The sequence below is a fragment of the Chionomys nivalis genome, chromosome 7 (assembly GCF_950005125.1).
Source record: "Chionomys nivalis chromosome 7, mChiNiv1.1, whole genome shotgun sequence".
Classification (NCBI taxonomy): domain Eukaryota; kingdom Metazoa; phylum Chordata; class Mammalia; order Rodentia; family Cricetidae; genus Chionomys; species Chionomys nivalis.
Genome location: NC_080092.1, coordinates 90260703 through 90280551, shown reverse-complemented (window position 1 = coordinate 90280551; position 19849 = coordinate 90260703). Strand labels below are relative to the sequence as shown.

At 47.4% G+C, this 19849-nt stretch overlaps 1 protein-coding gene across 2 annotated transcripts in view; it reads left to right on the top strand.

Annotated features, from left to right (window-relative positions):
- The first annotated feature begins 1333 nt into the window (after window positions 1-1333).
- Fam20a (FAM20A golgi associated secretory pathway pseudokinase) overlaps window positions 1334-19849 on the top strand; it is a 53465-nt gene continuing 34949 nt past the window's right edge. For both annotated transcript variants that reach the window (XM_057775143.1, XM_057775144.1), the window contains exon 1: window positions 1334-2217. In XM_057775143.1, the coding sequence (XP_057631126.1) occupies window positions 1829-2217 (389 nt within the window). In that variant the 5' untranslated portion in view covers window positions 1334-1828. The remainder of the gene's footprint in view (window positions 2218-19849) is intronic.

The following is a 19849-nucleotide window of genomic DNA, read 5'->3' as shown; positions in this document are numbered from 1 at the left end:
GTTGACTGACCAGACAATCTAATCTAGTCTAATCCATGAACACCTGGTCCCAGTGGAAGACCCTGCCTTAAAAACAGCAGTGTGGATGGCTTTTGATGAATAACACTTAAGATTGACCACTGACCTCCACGCGGGTGCACACAGATACACACACACATTTACACACACACACACATTCATCTAAAGATAAGAGGACAGGAGATAACACAAGAAATATCTGACAAAGGGCAGGGAAAACATCATTGTGAACCCACAAGTCACATAGAATGTCTCAGGCTGGAGACTCCAGCAAGAGACTGGAGATCCTTAACCCGTAAAATTAGCATACATAGGCGCTTTGCTGCCCAGACAGGCAACAGCTGGCAGAAAGAAAAAAAAAAATGCCTTTTCCTGAACATTCTCCAGGGTGGGGCAACCTCCCCAGGCAGACTCGCATTTTGCTATACTTCCAAACTATAAAACAGAGAGAGCCAGGATTTCAGGGCCATCCCCACGCCCCGCCATCCCCACCCGGCTCCTCAGAAGGAAGGAACGCGGGTGGAGAGGTGTAAATGACCTCACAGAATATCGGGAGAAGAACCTAAGAAAGCAGGCTTTCCAATGATTCATCTGGGTGGACTACTTTCACACCAAGCTACACTCAAGAGTTCGGAGTGGGGTCAATTGGGGCCCCTCCCTCCCTACCGTTTCCTCTTTTCAAAGTACTGGCAGATTTGGAGTCAAACTCCATCCAAACAGGAAATCACCCAGGTTCTAGGTTTAAAAAAAAAAAAAAAAAAAAAAAAAGCGCCTTATTTTTTTAAAGGGCAAGTTCTTTTGTGCACAAAGTGGGTGTCTCCAGAGCAAGTGCCTACTATGTTCTGGGCACGTGGTTATTATGTTTATGTCCTGCAGGGAGCATGCTCAGAGATGAAGTCCAAACCCCATACACACAGCTGGCAAAGCTTGCAGGAGAAAGGCTTTTAAAGGTTTGCATTGTCCTTCCCCCCCCTCCTAAAAACTAAAAATGGAAATAAAAGGCTCCAGCCCACCTCAGTTGAGTCTACCAGAAAAAATATGAAGAGCCCTGACCAGGGAAAGTGGGAGGCCTGGAGCAAAGAGGAGGAAAGGGGGGGAGGAGTAGAGGCTTGATGACAAGGTGGAAGGGCAGAGCCTGCGGCGGCAGAGGGATTGGGAGTTTGGCTGGAGAGCTACGCCAAAGGCAGGTGCCAGCTGAGAGTGGGCGGAGGTACCGGCGCCAGGCCAGGCCAAGCAGGGGGGTGGCCAGGCGTTACCTCTGCCTCTAGGAGTTCAGGCGCAGAGACAAGCTCGCCCCGGGGCGCCCCTTCGTCAACTCTCCATTCCCTCCCCCTCCTGCCAGCCCGAACCAGGGGAGTCCCTGTCGCCTGCAGGAGGAGCCGCTGCAGGAGGAGCAACAGCATCCTTGGGAGAGACACCCGGGGCTACTACGTAGCCTCCAGCCTCCTCCTAGGGGAGAGAGCTCCCCTGCACTCCTTCTAGTGATCACCCCTACCCGGCCACCGGCCACCGGCCACCAGAGCCACCACCCGTGTCTCGGGGACCTCCACCTGCGCGGGTCCCAGGCGAGGGAAACACAGAGCAAAGAAGGCTCGAGAAGCCGGTATTCAACCCCAACCCCCCGGTTTCCACTCGGTGAGAAAAGGTGACGTTGTCAACATTGTGAGCTTCCTGCACGCGGTCCCCAAGTTCAGGGGCGACACCTTTCCAGAAGGAGCTAATCCCCGGCAGTGAACATTCCAGCTCCTTCGGGACTCCTGGAGCTTCTTCCGTCTGCACCCCAAGTGTTTCCCGGGTCTCCGCTTGGGCCATGCCCGGGCTGCGCAGGGACCGCCTGCTGGCCCTGCTGCTCCTGGGCGCGCTCTTCTCCGCCGACCTCTACTTCCACCTCTGGCCGCGAGTGCAGCGCCAGCTACGGCCCCGCGAGAACCCCGCGGGGTGCCCGTGCTCCGGCCGCGCCCCCTCCGCGTCTCTACACTCGGCCGCAGCCTCCCGGGATCCTGGCACCGCCGCGCACAACTTTTCCCAAGCCCGGCCCTGGGCTGAGCACCCTAGCCCGCGCTCCAAGCTGCAGGCCCTCTTCGCCCACTCGCTCTACCAAGTCCCGGAGGAGCCACCTCTCCTGGGGCCCGAAGACTGGCTCCTGGCCAACCAGGAGGCGCTACGGTATTACCGGAGGAAGGTGGCCCGCTGGAACAGGTGAGGACCCTGCCGGAGAACCCCAGGCGCCGGGCTCCCTTGTCTGAGTCCCTTGCACTAGCTACCCACGCCCACTCCCTTCCTGGGCTGCGGGGACTTCACCCTGCCGTCACAGCCTGGCACTGGGCTTCTTTCCCCATCTGGACCCCCACCAGTTGTTGCAGACTTCAGACGTTAGCCCTGGAGTAAGATCTCAGTGTGCGAATAATTTCTTTGCAGCAGCGAAGACATGCTCCCAGCCACTCCCCTTGAGTTCTCGGGTTCTCTAGCCAGCCTCTTTCCTGATTCCAGGGCCTTCTCAAGCGCGTTTCTCTCCGTCCTGATGTGGACAGCTGCCCTCAGGCCTTTGCTTTCCAGAATGAGGTTTCCAAACAGAGCAGAGCTGGCTCGAATTCAGCACGCACCTCTGCTCTTTGGTCAAACCTGAGCGCTTTGCACAAAGCTATGCCAAATCCCCAAAGACCTTGTCGTCGTCGTCCCCCACCCCCACCCCATCGTGTGTGTGTCTCTCTCTCTCTCTCTCTCTCTCTCTCTCTCTCTCTCTCTCTCTCTCTCTCTCTCTCTCTCTCTCTCTCTCTCTCCCCCCCCCCCCCCAGGGTTGGAGACCAAGGAGGTCAGCTGGAGGGAGAGTTAGACTCTCAGCTCTCTGACATGGGCAATCCCTGTTGCTCATTAAACTTGGCTTGTCAGTTTTGGGCCAGTGTTCTGAATTGAAGGCAGTTGGTTATCTTTTATTATCGTGTTGATTTGGGCAGAGGCTTCTGGAGAGGGAGAGAGAGAGAGAGAGAGAGAGAGAGAGAGAGAGAGAGAGAGCGAGCTACGAATTTTGAGAAATATTAAAATATTTAGGGTAAATTTAAGAGTGTTTCTGCGGGAGTGGGTTGGAGGTGGCGTGGTAGGGACTTAGGGACTGCGTGTGGGGGGGGGGGGGGCGAGGTCCCACTGCTGATGGCAAGAAGCTTTCTTATGAATTAAGGGCTCTTTTTCAAAGTACAGGACTTGTCTGTCACTTGAATCCAGAGTCCCCTTTCCATGCCACACCCATCTGTTAATACAAGAGCTTTCAGAATGAGATGTCAGGGATGGTTTTATAGTCCCTCGGGAAGATGAGAACACCATAAATCTCCGTTGGAATTCGCTGCTAGCCCAATTTAACTGTTTTCTCATTATTCTGCGGGGCTAAAACTGGAGCGGGGGCGGGGGGAGAACTTCAGCAAATGAGGAGAAGTTGAAACTTACTGGCTGAAATCACGACAGTGAATTCCGTGTGCAGCCTCTATGGCTGCTGATTTTATATTAGAGAGTGGCGCTCAGTTCTACTGCTAATTGCATGCAATAAAAAGGCAGTTTAAGATTGCTTCGCGAGAACCGTCACTTTCAATATTACCTTAATTTCATCAATAATGTGGGAGCATCATGAATCAGTGAACTAGGAAATCTTGCCCTTTGAAAAATTATCCACACACTGAAAGAAGATTTAAGAATTACAGGCTATGGGCAAAGTTGCTTGCTTGCTGTTGTAAATGTAGATGCATGTCTGCCTAGTCTCTCTTCTTTTTTTTTTTTTTTTTTTTTGATTTTCGAGACAGGATTTCTCCATAGCTTTTTGGTTCCTGTCCTGGAACTAGCTCTTGTAGACCAGGCTGGCCTCGAACTCACAGAGATTCACCTGCTTCTGCCTCCTGAGTGCTGGGATTAAAGGCGTGCGCCACCACCGCCCAGCTCGTCTCGTTTCTGTCACCTTAGATTCAGCTATGTTTCTTAGGCCTTCAAGGAAATTCTGTGGAAATGTTTTTGGGGAGGAAAAAAAAGCAAAAGTCAGCCTCATCAAGTTGAGCAATTGATTTTCAAGCTTGCTCTTGAACAAGGATACAGTGCGATACACAATTGACTGCCCAGAAATGTTGGTCATTCAATAAGAGATCAGTGGGGGCTGGTGGCCTTACTGTCTTCAGAGTGTCACTGAAAGTAACAGTTGCCCCAGCATGGTCCTTGGATGATGTGAAAGGTTCAGCTGATCCGAATTGTGTTGAACTTTGACCTTAGAGACGGAAACCGTATTCCCTCCACCTGAAGGAGTTCCGTAAACAGCAATAGGAGTGTATTAATAAACAAATGTGCTAGAGTCAGGCCAGCATCAAAACTGGAACCCACTGGGGGGACGGTTCAGTTTTTAGAGGGCTTTCCTGGCATTCATGAAGCCCTGAGTTCAACTCTCAAAATATATATGTACTGGTGCACCTTTGAAATCCTGACCCTCAGGAGCTAGAAGGAGGAGCAGAAATTCAAGGTTATCCTCAGCTATTTATTGAGAGTGAGACAGGCCTGGGCTACATGAGACCCTCTCTCCACATGCATGGAACCTAAAAGACTCATTGGATTTGAATCATATCAAAAGTTCTACTGTAATCACACCAACCCTTACTGAGGCTTAGATCCTGATAACTATAAGCATACGTGGATGTGTTTGTGGAGCCCCAGGGACCTTGGTACAGCATCCCGATTCCTCAAGCTGCCATTTAGAATGGGCAACGTAGGGAGAAATAATGAACGACCTGGTCAATTGTTGTGTCTTGCACAGGCAAGTCCTTGTTTGTAGCCGCAACTCGGCTAGCATTTAAAAACTAGTGATAAGTGGTACCTCCCTGCCAATAATTACCTAACATGAATTGCTATCCAAAACCAAACCTATAAGCAAACTATCTACCACAGTAGGAGAGGTGGAGGCAATAAATTAGTCAAGCCAGCATTTTTCGTGTCTTGCCTAGAGGAGAGCCTTTTTAATCTGAGTGAGTTCTATCGTTTTACTACCACACTAAGAAATGATGTTATTTGGTCAGAAAAAAAATGCCTTTTGTCAAGCAACTGGAGCCAGTTTCCAGTAGGGGGTGCATATGGCTTCTTCCACTCCCCACCCCTGGACATTCCTCTTCGATTTCACACAGTACCAGATGGAGTTTGTGCGCTGTCTTGAATGTTTCCGTTCTCACCCAAAAGCAATTTATTGAAGGTCAGTATTTTAGTTAGGTCGAAGTGTGGAAGCGACGCTGTGTGTTGGGTGGGCTGGCTGTGTGTCCTCTGACCCTGAAGACTGGGCCAGCTTCCTTCCTCGACGGGTCTTCCTCGCCTTCCTGCCTGCCTCTCTCTTATTCAAAATGCAACCGAGTGTGGCACGGTCCAAGTTTAAAATGTAATCAGGGAAAGAGTTCCTGTCAGGGTGTCAGCTGCTGATCACAGCAAGCAAGCCAATGCCAGGCTCCGTCAGCCTTGATGACACCTCTGGCACCTGTCTGGAATATCAAAAAGGCAGGCGGACAAGGAGCAGGGAAATGTCCGCTTCACTATCTCAGGCCGTAAACTAACGACTCAGAACCGTCCCACTTTTATTGCTCGTCCTTAGTCAGCAACGGTGGCCGTGAGGCTTACCTTTATCTGAGGTAAGGGTTCACATTCGTGGCTATCCTGACACTCTTAGTGACTCATCTTGGAGTTTCTTCTGTGGTCCACAGCTTCCCCAGCCAGAGAATGTCTGTCCTGAGACAGACATGTCACAACTGGAAAGTTTGGCCTGGCCTTTTGCCCACATATCTTTGGTCAGTTCTTCTTCTATAATCCTCTGGTCTTGGTGGTCAAGGTCAAATAGGGTCAGGCCTCCCTTGTGTAGGAACTGCCGCAGCTGAGCAGCTGGAACGCAAGTATGAGTTCTCTGCTCTCCGCTTTTCTCTGATGTCTTCCTCTGATGTCGGGAAAGTCATACCGGCCGGTGATCACAGATTCAGCATCTCTCAGAAGGGGGTATTGGGGGGGGGGGGGTGTGAGCGCGCGTGTGTCCCTATCCCAAGTTTCTCTACCATTCCCCTCTCCAACATCCTTTTTGTCACGGAAAGGAACCCTGGCCCAAAGTCTCTCTTTAGAAGTCACAGCAAAGAGACTGGGCAGCTTTTCAAAAGGGACATTTGTTCAAGAGGAGCAAGTTGGCCAAAGTTTTTCTGGGGGAAGTTCTGAGAAGATCCAGAAACAGGGCTGACAGAGGAAAACAGGGAGAAAAGGCCAGGAGTGGAGAAAAAAAAAAAAAAAAAAAAAGGACTCTGCTGGAAATAAGAACTGTCTAGCCAAGGATTCTCAAAGGATTAACTCCCTCCTCCCACCGCAGTGTGCAAGGAGCAAGGGCACCTCTTCTCCTTTCCCTTCCCCTCCTCAGTGCCCTTGTAGAGCTCTCTGGCTTACCCCATGGCTACTCCAGACCATCCGCCGCATCCATTTCTCACGAGCAGTTCAGCCTTCAGAGTGAAGGCTCCAGGCACACTGCCCCAGACAGTGGCCATTCGCCTTCCTCCCAGAGTCAGTAGGACTTTGGTCTTTATCTGAGCATTCTTTCGGCAATGCCAGGCTGGGAGAGAAATGGCCTCCCAGGATTTGGGAACGCTCCCCTGCCACAGCCTCCATGTTGTGGGCAACTGGCGTGGGTATTCATTTCCATCCGTCTTAATTAGAGCCTGGCTGGGCTGATTTGGGAAAAACTATTATTTTGGTGGTTTCAGGGACCTCAGGCTGCTCAGAATCAGAAGCCACAGGCAGATGGTTTCTGAGTGAGTTAGTCCAGAAGGCCAGGCCAGGCTCCTTTCTCGTTGTACACTGGCTCTCACTGCCTTCGCCTCAACAAAGAACTAGAGCAGGGGAGTACCACTGATGGCCATCCAAGGAAGCTGTCACATCTGTTTCCAAACGGATCAAAAGGAAGACCCCCCCAGTGAAGAGCCACAAGCCATGCCATTGTTTCCAATCCTGAATCATCTTTCCCCTCAACCATTTTTTTTCGTCAATTCTGGAAACTCGAGTGGCTAATCTTTCATGTGTAAATCCCCCTACCTGAAGCACGCTTGTTTCACGCCAGTTCCTTCACACACGCTTGTTCACGTGGGCCTGTGTAGAAGTAGGTACATGTGATCAGAAGACGTCCAGGGTGGCCTCCCAAGATTTCCAGCCCTGGTATATGCACGCGCGTGCACACACACACACACACACACACACACACACACCTATTCTAGTAACCCAGACCAATTGCATTGTGTGTCTGCTGTAAATATATTTTGTAAGATGCCTCAGAACATGGAAACTGTCTGTTATATCTGATCTGATCACAGATACCTAAATCAAGATCCCTTGAGTCTATAGGCAAGGAGCAAACCAGAAAGTTTGACTGTTGCTTGCTGACTTCAAGGGAAAGGAGACATAAATGACCTTTCAGGCTCCAGATTGACACTTGCTGACACACGGCAAAAAGTAGGAAATGAATTCTGCTGTCTGTAGGAATGAGCCTGGAAACCGAGAAGTACAGGTTGTACCTCACTCCACACTCCCCAGAGCCTCTAAACAAGAATCCAACTCAGTCAGGACCTCAACTTCAACCTTGTGTGACTCCCACACACACAGGGTTGCAGATCCACCCAGAACCAGGCCTCGAACCTCCAAACCTGGGGAGGGCAGTGTAGGGACGGGAGGTGCCTAAGCTATAAGCTTTGGAATAATTCACAGCACAGCAATGGGAAGTAAACACCCTGCTACTATGTAGTCTGCTGTGTGAAGGAGACCGATGAGACTGTCATACAAGCTGCCCAAAGTCATGCAGAAAGCAAACCATACCAGGCTTTGGACTCAGAAAAGGTGGCTCCAGAATCGTGTCCGTAGCTAGCAACTCCCCAGCCACACCCCGGCTTGGGGAGAGCCTCTTCTGGCAATAGTCCCCACCCTGGTTCTCCTGTGCTGTGTGCATGCTCTCTGCATGTGCCACAAAGTTTCACATGCCTGTCTGTTATGCCCGGCTACCACTCCACAGAGCTTGGAGGGAGGCATGAAGATGAATGGCCACTTGGCCTTTGCATTGTAGGCCCCAGCTGTGCACAATCACCCTGTACATCTGTTTCATGCTCTGCTGTGGTGTAGATCCCTCGCAAAGGTCTGTGGAATGCACAATTGTGAAGAATGACGCCGGGATTGGGGGCTATCAGTAGCTGACCGTCTCCTACGGGAAAAGCCTTGGATAAAATAGATCTCAACTGTAAAGCCACCCTACCTATGACTTCCTGGCTCCTCTCCTATAAAAGTCAAAAGCAAAACCACCCTGAGGAGGCAATGTGAGATCTGGGTCTGGGTTCACTCCCTATGGTAGGAGCCTGAAGAAAATCAAGTTCGGACCTGAGACAGAAGCAAGAAGGAAAGTTGAGAAGGTGCCATTTGCTAAGATGAAGGAATTTCTTTAGCATCTTTTGCTCCCTTAAGAAGAGCAGCCAAGAAACCTTGCATGAAATAAAAATGGGAAACACAGAGGCCTTGACTTTGCCAAAATGGTCCCTGCCCTGCCCCTTGGCAGGTACCCACCTATACTTTTCTCGTGATTATTCATTAAGCTGGAAGCTGATGAGAAGCTGCGGGTTTCGCTGAAGTATGCCTGCGGATGGCTCAAAGCCCAGTGGGGGTAGTGTTCTAAACAGCTGTGGCTTTAGCAGAGCAGAAGTTACTGGGCATAAAAGACTACCTGTTATTATAGGCAGGCACTCACGTATAAACCTAATGAAAACCAAAGTATGGAAGAAAAAACCCCTTAACTCTCTCTGTGCCCTGTCCCTTGGCACGATGTCCTATGACTGAAGTGGGAAATCAGGACACAACTGAGTTTGAGGGCTCTGGGGAGAGGCCAGTGTTCAAGACTTTCCACCCATGGAGCTTGGCTTTAGGGGCCAAGCCCTGGGGGCAGCCGGGAGAATTTGGCTGGAGCAGTAAGAGACAAAGTGAAGTCCCAGAAAGGGCCTGTTTTATTGGATTCGCTAGTAATAAGCCAGATAATAAATCTGTGGAGCCACAGGAAACAGAGCACCGTAAGGGACTGTGGGTCCTAAGAAGTCCAGTGCCTGTAATAAACTCAGCCAAACAAATGCTGGCAGAAGGGCTGGGGAGACAGCTCAGTGGGTAAAGTGTTTTGTGACACAGGCATGAGGCAGTCGGGTTCAGTGGTGCACACCTGTAATTTTAACACTGGGGAGGCAATGACAGGGGATTCTATCTTGTTGGCCAGCCAGTCTTAACAAGCGGGTGAACTCCAGGTTCAGTGAGAGACCCTCTCTCAAAGATAGATAGATAGATAGATAGATAGATAGATAGATAGATAGATAGATAATATGTAGATAGATAATGGATAATAGATAGAAGATAGATAGATAGATAGATAGATAGATAGATAGATAGATAGATAGATAGATAGATAGATAGATGATAGATAATATGTAGATAGATAATGGATAATAGATAGAAGATAGATAGATAGATAGATGACAGATAGACAGACAGATAGATGATAGATAGATAGATAGATAGATAGATAGATAGACAGACAGACAGACAGACAGACAGACAGATAAGATGGAGAGCAACTGAGGAAGAGACCTGATGTCAACTTCTGGCCTCTGCGATCATACGCGTTCTCCTCTCTCTCTCTCTCTCTCTCTCTCTCTCTCTCTCTCTCTCCCTCCTTCCCTCCCCCTTTCCTCTCTCCCTCTCTCTCTCTTTTTCTATATGTGTGTGTCTCTCTGTCTTTGTCTCTGTCTTTCTTGCACATGAACACATGCACGCGTGCACACCACACGCACACACACACACACACACAATGGCACAGGAGGATGTGACTGAGAAACTGGATCATAAGAAGCATGGTGGCCTCAATTTATTTTCCCACAATGGATGTCAAGCCCAAACTAGAGCCCCTACCACCACTCCACCACTGAGCCCTAGACACACACCGAGGAAAAGCAGAGCTGTTCATCTACTCAGCTAAGCACGGCTCGCAGACCGCAAACCCGCTTCAGTTGCCAGCATTTGATGGTGCTAACCGAGATAAAATCTACACAAAGGGACAGATCATCATCTCTCCTGGCCCAGTCACATGTCCCAGAGGAGCTGAGTTTCAGCAGTTGAGATGGGCTTATGTATATTTCTGGTTCATTTTTCTTTAACGGCAGAAAACTCACAGATCCTGTAGGGAAAGTGCATATCTGTTCTCACAACTCAGCTCGTGCTCTTTATTACTCTGATAAGAATTATGCACCACCAGTAATGCTCCTTATTCCTATACCCTGTGTTCCCTGAGCACTCAGGAAAGAAAAGGTCAGACTGAGTGACCCCAATTCTATAATCAAATCCAGCCTCCTATATTAACCAAAGTTTCATTGTGGGGGGATTTAAACTGGGGTCACTGTATCCAACTGAGTTCAGGTAGGATCCACATTTCCCTTAAATTATGCAAAATTTGCATTCTGAGCATATGTTCGGCCTCCTAGGAAATAGTTCATTAGACTTGCAAAGTACTCCTGGCGTTCTTCAGGATACGTTGGTTTAATGAATTAGAAACCCAACTCAAGGCAGCTCAAGCAGGGCTGGGAACAAAAGTAAGGTTTGGAAAGCCAAACCTAGAAGAAAGAGAGGGCTAGCCACATGCAGCAGAAGCAACCTCTGACCTGTCCTCATTCCTGCTCACCACTGCTCCCCTCCCTGTCCAGCCCTTCCTGTCCCTGCTCTCCCTCTCTGAAGCTCACCTGTATTCACCTATTTCTGAGAATCACATCCCAGCAGAAGCCAGAGGCCCTTCCTTGCTGCTGCTTCTTCTTCTTCTTCTTCTTCTTCTTCTTCTTCTTCTTCTTCTTCTTCTTCTTCTTCTTCTTCTTCTTCTTCTTCTTCTTCTTCTTTCTTCCCCTCCCCCTTCCCCTTCCCTTTCTGCTTCTCCTTTTCCTCCTCCTCCTTCCCTTTCTTATGAAGTCACTGTCCCACTGACCCAGACTTCCCCCATGGCTTCAGGTGTCTCTGCACAGAAACCCTGGCAAAAATATCCAGTAAGAATCAAAGGTGCTGGTCTCAGGCTAGGATACTGCAGAAACCAAGAACCTCTGGAAGAAGCCACTATTTGCATTACCTGCTTCAAACACTGCCAGGAGCACGGCAATTGAAGGGAAGAAGGGCTTGTCTTGGCTCGCGGTTGGAGGGTGCTATTCTTTATGTCAAAGCAGTCATGGCAGCTGGAGCTTGAACAACTGTTCATATTACAAGTGCAGCCTGGAGGTAGAGAGAAATGAATGCTGGTATTCACCCAGCTTTCTTCTTTGTATTCAGGTAGAGACTCCCCAGCCCATGGAATCCTGTCACCCACATTTAAGGTGGGCCTTCCCACCTCAGCTCACCTAATCTAAAAATGACCTCACTGACCTGTGCAGGGGTTTGTTTCTCAGGTGACCTTAGGTCCTATCAATATTAACCATCACACCATTCAAAAAAATAAATACAGCACTCAGGAGGCAGAGGCAAGTCTCTGTGAGTTCGAGGCCAACCTGGTCTGCAGAGCAAGTTCTAGGACAGCCAGGACTGTTATACAGAGAAAAACCTGTCTTGGAAAAAACACAGTAAATAAATAAATATTTAAAAGTAAACAAATAGCTTCACTGCAACTCCATGGCACCAAAGCAATATGGAGAAAAATGCATACTCTATGTTTATAGTTATAACCACAGTATTATTTTGATATATAATATTATTTTGTATAGTGGTGAGAATCAAGGAATGGAGATCCCCTAGTTCAGTTTACTATGAGAAAACAAAAATGCCTGGGTTCCTACTACAAATGTTTCTGCCTCCCTAACCTGGAGCCCCTACAGAGAACTTTTTTTGGTCCACCCAGTTCCAGCTGGGTGCCTGAGATGTCACACTTCTAGCCTGTTGGGAGCTACGACAGGATCACCCTGCAGTTCCCAAACAACAGGAAATGAGGTGTGGTACTGACATGAAGGCTGCCATTGTCTCTGTCAATGATGGTGCCTTCAAACAGCAGCAGTTTGCCACCCTGCAGCACTGGAGTGACGCAGCCTGGGTGCCAGCCAGGAGCGCCCCCTCCAGCAGCTCCAGGGAGACTTTAGTCTTTGCCTCATCTGACTTCTGGGGGCCGATGGCATCCCATGTCCTCTGCCCATCACTACAGTGGGTCTCAGGGCCACGTCTCTGCCTCGTCTATCCCTATGTGTACCTGTCTTCTCTCCTGCCTATGTGGACATGTCTCTTCTATCCATGTGTATATATCTCCTGTCTGTCTGTGTTTATACCTGTCTCCTGTCTTTCTGCATGTACATGTCTCCTGTCTTTCTGCATGTACATGTCTCCTGTCTGTGTGTTACATGTCTCCTCTATCCATATGTCCATCTCTCCTCTCCTGTCTATGTGTACACATCTCCTCTCATGTCTGTCTGTCCCCCCTTCTATCTGTCTGGACGTGTCTCCTCCCTGTCTATCTTTCCCCTCCAAGACATTTGCCATTAAATTCATGACCTATCTACATAATCCAATCTCATCTCAAGGGCCTTAACTTAGTTACATCCACAGAGTCTTTTGCCAAATGAAGACCTATTTACAAGCTCAAGGTAATAGGCCAGGAAAGTATCATTTGGAAAACCATTCATCCAGGGACAGTTATATTCATTACAAATTTAAACTCTATGTAGTTATCTTTTCAAATGTTTTTGAAACCTTTTAGATAAAAGAGAATCCAAGATTATCTGTTAGATAAGCTTCCAGATATATCATAAAATAATTATGATCTGTTTCAACATAAAATAAATCATAGCTGAAAAAATAGGTCAAAGAGAAAAGAGACTCAAGATGAGTGGAGCTGGTTTGTATAGAGTTCCTTACCTTTGCCGAGAAAACCTGCCAGAGTCAGCTCTGCTTAGAAACCACCATGTCTATAAGCAGAGGCCTGGAAAAGCACAGTGACCCCTGGAGGTGACTCAGCCGAGGAATGTCTTCTCCAAGGCCCTCCCCACACCACTGCCACCACACAAGTCATAGCATTGCGTAAGGACTGGCATCCTCCTCCACATCCTTAGGAGAGCCTCCCCAGATATCCCTCAGCATAAGCACCATGTAATTATGCTCACTCAGACCCACACCAGGGTCCTGGTACTCAATCCTCTGTCTTGCTTTTGGAAAGAAGGTAAAGTCTTGAGGATCCAGTGCAGTGGGCACCAGACATCCTTTGGACCACCCTCCATGAGCCTTACCTTTTTGACAAAGTTCCTGATCGGCACGTGAGTGACAGATCATTAAGATACAACTCCAGCAGAACCTGGACTGCAGATTTTCAAGGCTGTCGTTCAGTGCAAAGAAACAGAACTGGCAATTAGATGAAGTTGGAAGTGGGAACAAAAGGTTCTTTGTGCAGGCCATCAGTCAAACAGGCTAGGTAGGTGGACTCCAAGTCACTGACCTCCATCCAAAGGAAAACCAGAGGTCCTCAGGTCAGCTAGATTCTCCCCAGACTATACTTTCAGGTCTGCTGTGATGAGCCAATGAGTATCAATCAATCAATATGCCATGGATGTGGCTGCAAAATTAGGAGCTAGGAAAAAATTTAAATCAATCTTAACCAAATGAAAACTATCGATAGAACCGTCGTTGAATGCCTAATGCACCATGGCCTCTCCAGGTTAAACTCATTACAAAGCAAGCACCCAGTTACCTACAATGGGTAACATCTGTTCCGTTATTAGCTATAAACCCATTAAAAGATAGGAGAGCCAGCCAAAAACTATAAGCTTCGATTTATATAATTATGATCCCTTTCTTTGGCAGCCATGGAGTCTATGGTCTAGTAAAATGACGTGTGCTTTATGATAGCAAAACCATGTCATCTACATCCATGAAAAGTATATCTTCCCTAATCTCCTGGTAAGGAGTGCTGTGCCCCATTCATTGGAAGTATCCACTACTGACAAAGGTATAATTTAATAAGCAGTACACTGGAAGGGCTGAATTCCTCTGGACACAGCCAGCTGGCTCTTCCTGTTCTCCTGGCCTTCCTCACAAAAGGAAAGCTTTCTCTCCTGCCAACCAGAGGGGATCTTTGAGTGCTTCTTTTCCCCGAGCTTCGTTTTACTCTCCCGGGAGCTCCTATCACAACTTGCTATGGTCCTGTTATTGATTTATCAATAACCTCACTGGATTCTAAGATCTTTAAGGGTTGTTTGGGATTAAATAAGGACTCCATGTTCTAACCTCCAGGTCTTAGGGCCAGCATCTTGCTCTGGAGAGTAACTCTTTTTAAGTAGTTAAATCAAGAATAACTTTTGGTTGATTTAGTTAAGATGATAGGAAGGCTCATTGGGGGATTATCAAAATGGTTCCCAAATCCATTGTCAAGTGTCCTTATAAGAGGAAGATTAGACACAGACAGATGAGGTGGCCAAGCCTGCAGAGGCTGGAATAAGGCGTCCACTATGACAATGACGGCTATAGAAAAAGCAAAGAATGGATCCTCACCCAGAGCCCCAAAAGGAGCTTAGCCCTCCTGGCAACCTGTCTTTCAGACTCTTAGGTTCAAGCTGTGAGAGAACATGTTATTTTAAGCCACCAAATTTGCGATGGCTAGATGCCGCAGCCAGAGGACATTCATAAAAAGATGAAGGGATGTTTGTTTCCTTACCTAAAATACCACTTGTATGGTGTAGGTGCTCATAAAATACCTGGTGAGTGAATGAATGAATGAGTGGGTGGGTGGGTGGGTAAGTGGGTGAATGAATGAATGAGTGGGTGGAATGAGTGGGTGAGTGAATGAATGAATGAATGGGTGAGTGAATGAATAAATGAATGAATGAGTGGGTGAGTGGGTGGGTGAGTGAGTAAGTAAATGAATGAGTGGATGAACGAATGAATGAGTGGATGAGTGAATGAATGAGTCAGTGAATGAATGAGTGGGTGGATGGGTGGGTGAGTGGGTGGGTGAAAGACTAGACAGCTTAAGGAGCTCCGCAATCAACCCTGAATTCTGTCATGGCCACCTCCTATGTGCCGTGAAACCCGAGGCTGATTTCCTCCAGCCTGAGTGTCCTGGTCTGTGAAGGAGGGTGTGATATGCATCCTAAGGGTGCCTGGGAGGGTGCCTGGTGCCTTCCACACTGAATCCCCAGTAGTGAATGGCACGCGTTGGTTTCCGCCAACATTCCACTTGAGTTATTTGGTTCCCAGCAAAATCCTGCCCTCTCCATTTATGTTTGGTGGTTGGGCTGATGGTGAAGAAACAGTGTCTGTGATCTCCCATGCCAGGAAAAAGTACCCTCACTTGCAGGCTGGTCATCGCCTTTGTTTGACATAGCCAGAGCTGGCTCTTCCACAAAGAAACTACGAAATGATCTCTCTCCCTCAACACCAAGATGTCAAACACTAGACCTTGGAGGTGGAAAGAAAACAGGGTGGTCTGTATCTGCAGTGTGCTCACCTATTTCAGAAACTCTCTCTCTCTCTCTCTCTCTCTCTCTCTCTCTCTCTCTCTCTCTCTCTCTCTCTCTCTCTCTCCAGATTCTAGGAAGCCCCTTTTCTTTGCCTCTCATAAAACTGTATTAAGCAGGCTGATCTCAGCTTATGGGAGACTTTACCCATCAAGCCATACCTCTATGGACCTTGCCACACAGAAGCTTCTGACACATGCCAGCACTGTTCAGGATAGTGTTAATATCTAGTGTCATTTAACCCTCAGAACTCCATATGCAGGTACCGTTACTATCCACATTTTTGGACTAGGGAAAGGCTCATCCAGGCTAGGTTACACAAGAAACTGGACTTCAAAGTCAAGGAGATGCTTCCGGCACAAGAAACTCAGGTCCTTCCTTGTGCTGTAATTCACATAGCATTGACATAAAAGAAAAAGTAAGGTGGGGGTGGTGGTGTACAACTGATGTCAGCACTGGGGAGGTGGCAAAAGAAGATTCCTGGGCTCCTAAAACAACCAGCCTCAGTTCAGTGAGGAACCCTGACTCAGAAGCAAACAAGGTGGAAAATACCTGAAGAACCAGAGCTGAGGATATCCTCTGGGTCCCAAAAACATACTCACATCCTCCTACACACACACACACACACACACTAGATTTCAGGTCAGGTCTTTTCAACTCTAGAAGTGAAATTCAACACTGAGTTTAACTTCAACTCATGCTTTCAGACAGGTCCTAGAAACAAGGACGAGATGAACAAAGTCCAGGAGGTTTTTGGCCCAGGGGTCTCAGGGCTTCAGTTCTTGTGAAGGCTCAGACATCAGGGAGACTTCCATGGAAGTGTAAACCATGAAAGCTGTAAAGACAGAGACATTCATCAATCTTTAGACATAGTTGTTGTTGTTGTTGCTGCTGCTGCTGCTGTTGTTGTTGCTGCTGCTGCTGCTGCTATTTTATACCCAAAGTGTTGGACTTCCTATGACTGATGAGGGATAGTTACTGATAGGGTCTTCTGATCAAATTCTGGTGTCTTCTTGAGTTTTGTCATAAGGCTGGCTGCTGAGAGTACCACAGTCATTGGCACAAGTTCCTAGCTCCTGAATCTTTAAAATGCTGATAGCGTGAGGACCATCTGTGAGGACAGAACAGGTTAAATTGGAACAAGATCGGTGCTGTGTAAAGTTTACCTGTTGTCTACATTCAGACCCATTTGGGGTCACTGGTTGCTCTGGAATATGATTTGCTTGTTTTCCTCATTGGGACAGACCTCTCCATGGTCTCCAACCCAGGACATGAACACATTCTCGTTTGGGTGCCTCTCCAGAAGCCACGCCACCCTCTGGATAGGTATTACACAATAGCTGAGCCAGGGCTGTGGACATACAGGGTCAGGACAAGGTCGGCACACCGGCATTTCAGAGTCCCATTGCGACACAGCCAGAATCCAGCTCCGAGAAGAGGAAGCAATGTGTCCTTATCACCGAGAGAGGACTAACGTGTCAGGAAATGGGTACTGTCGGTAAAATCTCTCTAAAATATCAGTCCAGTCATTGCTTTCGTAACAGCAAACAGATGACAAACTCCTGTGTTTCCCCCGACACCATGATCACAGTTTTCAAGATAGTGACATCAAAAAGTCAAATTAGCTTCCTCATTCATTTCTTAGCGTACAAAAATAATGTGTTTCATTTATGTGCCCTTCATATGTGTAGATCATTCATAGTCACTCATTAACTTCTTTTGTCCCTTCCATATATAATAGATAAACCTTAATTCCACATATCAGAGAAAGCAGACAGTTTGTCCTTTTCCCATCATCGTGTCTTATCCCCCCTCCCGCCACACCCCCTGAATATACCCTTTCTACTTTTCAGTCACTATAAAATCTAGATTCTGCATATGAAAAACACGTGTGGCATTCATCTTTCTCATCTGATTGATCTGTCTTAACATGATGCTGTCTGTTTCCAATCCGTTTTCTTGCAAATGACATGTTAATTTTTATTTAACACCGTTGTATGTGTGTATGCATATGTGTAGATACACACCCCACTTTCTTTATCCATCCCTTGGTGGATGAGCCTCTAGATTGGTTTCCTATCTTGTCTCTTGGGACTAGCAGAGCAATAAACACTGGTGTGCAGGTGTCTCTCTGTGTGTGCTAACTTGGAAATCTACCTGAGTGGCATAACTGGGTTGTGTGGTAGATCTATTTCTAGTTTTCTGAGGACCCGCCATACTGATTTCCATAGTGACTTTGCTAATTTGTTTGCCTGTCAAATAAAATTCTTAACAAGGCATCGGCTTCTCTCAAGCCACTGGGGAAGAAAGGGAGAGGCTCTGGTCAAAACCAGCTTCAAATCCTTTTTCACCTAACTGTTACTACTTCCTCTTGTGGACCTTGGTCTTCTTAATGTTCAGGACTTGAGAGTACTATGGTAAGATAATATGTCCAAACGACCCAAATCTCTGCCTTCAATAAGCTTTACACAAATGTACATTATTAATTTTGTTTTTTATATATATTTATTTATTTATTATGTATACAATATTTTGTCCACATGTATTCCTGCAGGCCAGAAGAGGGCACCAGACCTTATTACAGATGGTTGTGAGCCACCATGTGGTTGCTGGGAATTGAACTCAGGACCTTTGGAAGAGCAGGCAATGTTCTTAACCACTGAGCCATCTCTCCAGCCCCTTAATTTTGTTAAGTTAAAGGAAATCATTTAGTAGAGGCGTTACTATTCGGTAAAATCAACATATTGTCTTGTGTGTGACAGATCCCTTGCAATTAGGTGGGTCATATGACCAGCTCTAGCTAATGGGAATTCGGTAGCAGTTACCAATCACTTCTTTTTTTTTTTTTTTTTTTTTTTTGGTTTTTCGAGACAGGGTTTCTCTGTGGCTTTGGAGCCTGTCCTGGAACTAGCTCTGTAGACCAGGCTGGTCTCGAACTCACAGAGATCCGCCTGCCTCTGCCTCCCGAGTGCTGGGATTAAAGGCATGCGCCACCATCGCCCGGCTACCAATCACTTCTTGAGGAAGTGCTGGGATTCCATTGCTGAACCCTGGGGCTCCTCTCCTTGCCTTGAGGAACCAAAGTCCATGTTATTGGGATCCTCGGTGGCTATCACACTGGTCATTCTATGGAGCAGAAGCCCTAACGACTTTGGTTAGGCACACAGTAGAACTGAGAAATCCATCTTGGTTGTGGTGAGTCCCTGAGGGTTGGTGATTAAAATGTCACTGTAACAGAACCAAACACAGGAAGTCAATGAGTAGATGGATTGTGCTCCACCAACTCAATCATTAAAGAAATGAAACACTGACTTAGTTTTCAGAAATCAAGTCAAATGGTAATCTAAGGCCCTTTCTAGTAAGATGGCTGGAAACTCCATCTCAGTCATCACAGAGCCCCTTCAAGCAAACCCCTCTATGGCCCAGGTCCTTAGGCTCCAGGCGCTGCGACATCTGAAAAGGGCACATCCCTGCTCCATTGCCACACACATGTGGGTGGTACCGTCGCTCTGTGTCACTTTCCAGCACGAGACGATTGGCTGAGCCATCCCGATGCCTAAAACGAGTCTTCCTTGGTCCCACCCAGGCACCTCACCAGACCACGCAGCCAGCTTTCCTCTCCTCCTGTGGGAAAAACTTCATGCTTCTCTAAACTTTTATCCACGTCCTACCCCATCAGTATGCATAGCATATTCTCTCTCCCAATCTGCACTTTCAAAAAATAAATAAATAAAGCAGGGAAGGAGGAAAAAGAAAGCCAGTCTGCTGTCTCCACTTTTACTTGGTCCTGAATCATAATTGCCCTTTTAGAGAAGGAAGCATGAAGGGCCCAGCTACCTTCTTGTAACAGACGTGTAGGAAGTTCCAGAAGACAAAAAAAAAAAAAAAAAAACAGCATGAATTTCTCAACAAATTTTCCAGCCACACGGTTGACTGCTCATGCTGAGGAGGGAAAGAGGCCAAATCCACAATTACGATCCATTTGTAAATCAAGTGGAAAAGAATAGCATGCAAATCAGCCCTGGTTCATAGGCCAGCGACTGGAAAAAATTTAATCTGGGTGGATCACAAGGAAATTTGCCTACAAGCCACAGAAAGCAGAAGCCTGCCTGTTGCAAGCCCCTCCGTTCTTCGGATAACATTCTCTTCCAATAACTCATGCCTGTGACATGGGCAACGGGGCAAAGTTCAAACTTTTATTGAAAAGCAAATATATGCTAGCAAACTCTTGACTATTTTAGATTCCAGGGTGTGTATTTTTAAACCTCCTAAGTTTTCTTGGTCTGCTCAAAGTATCATCTTTAGGCCACATTTCTGCC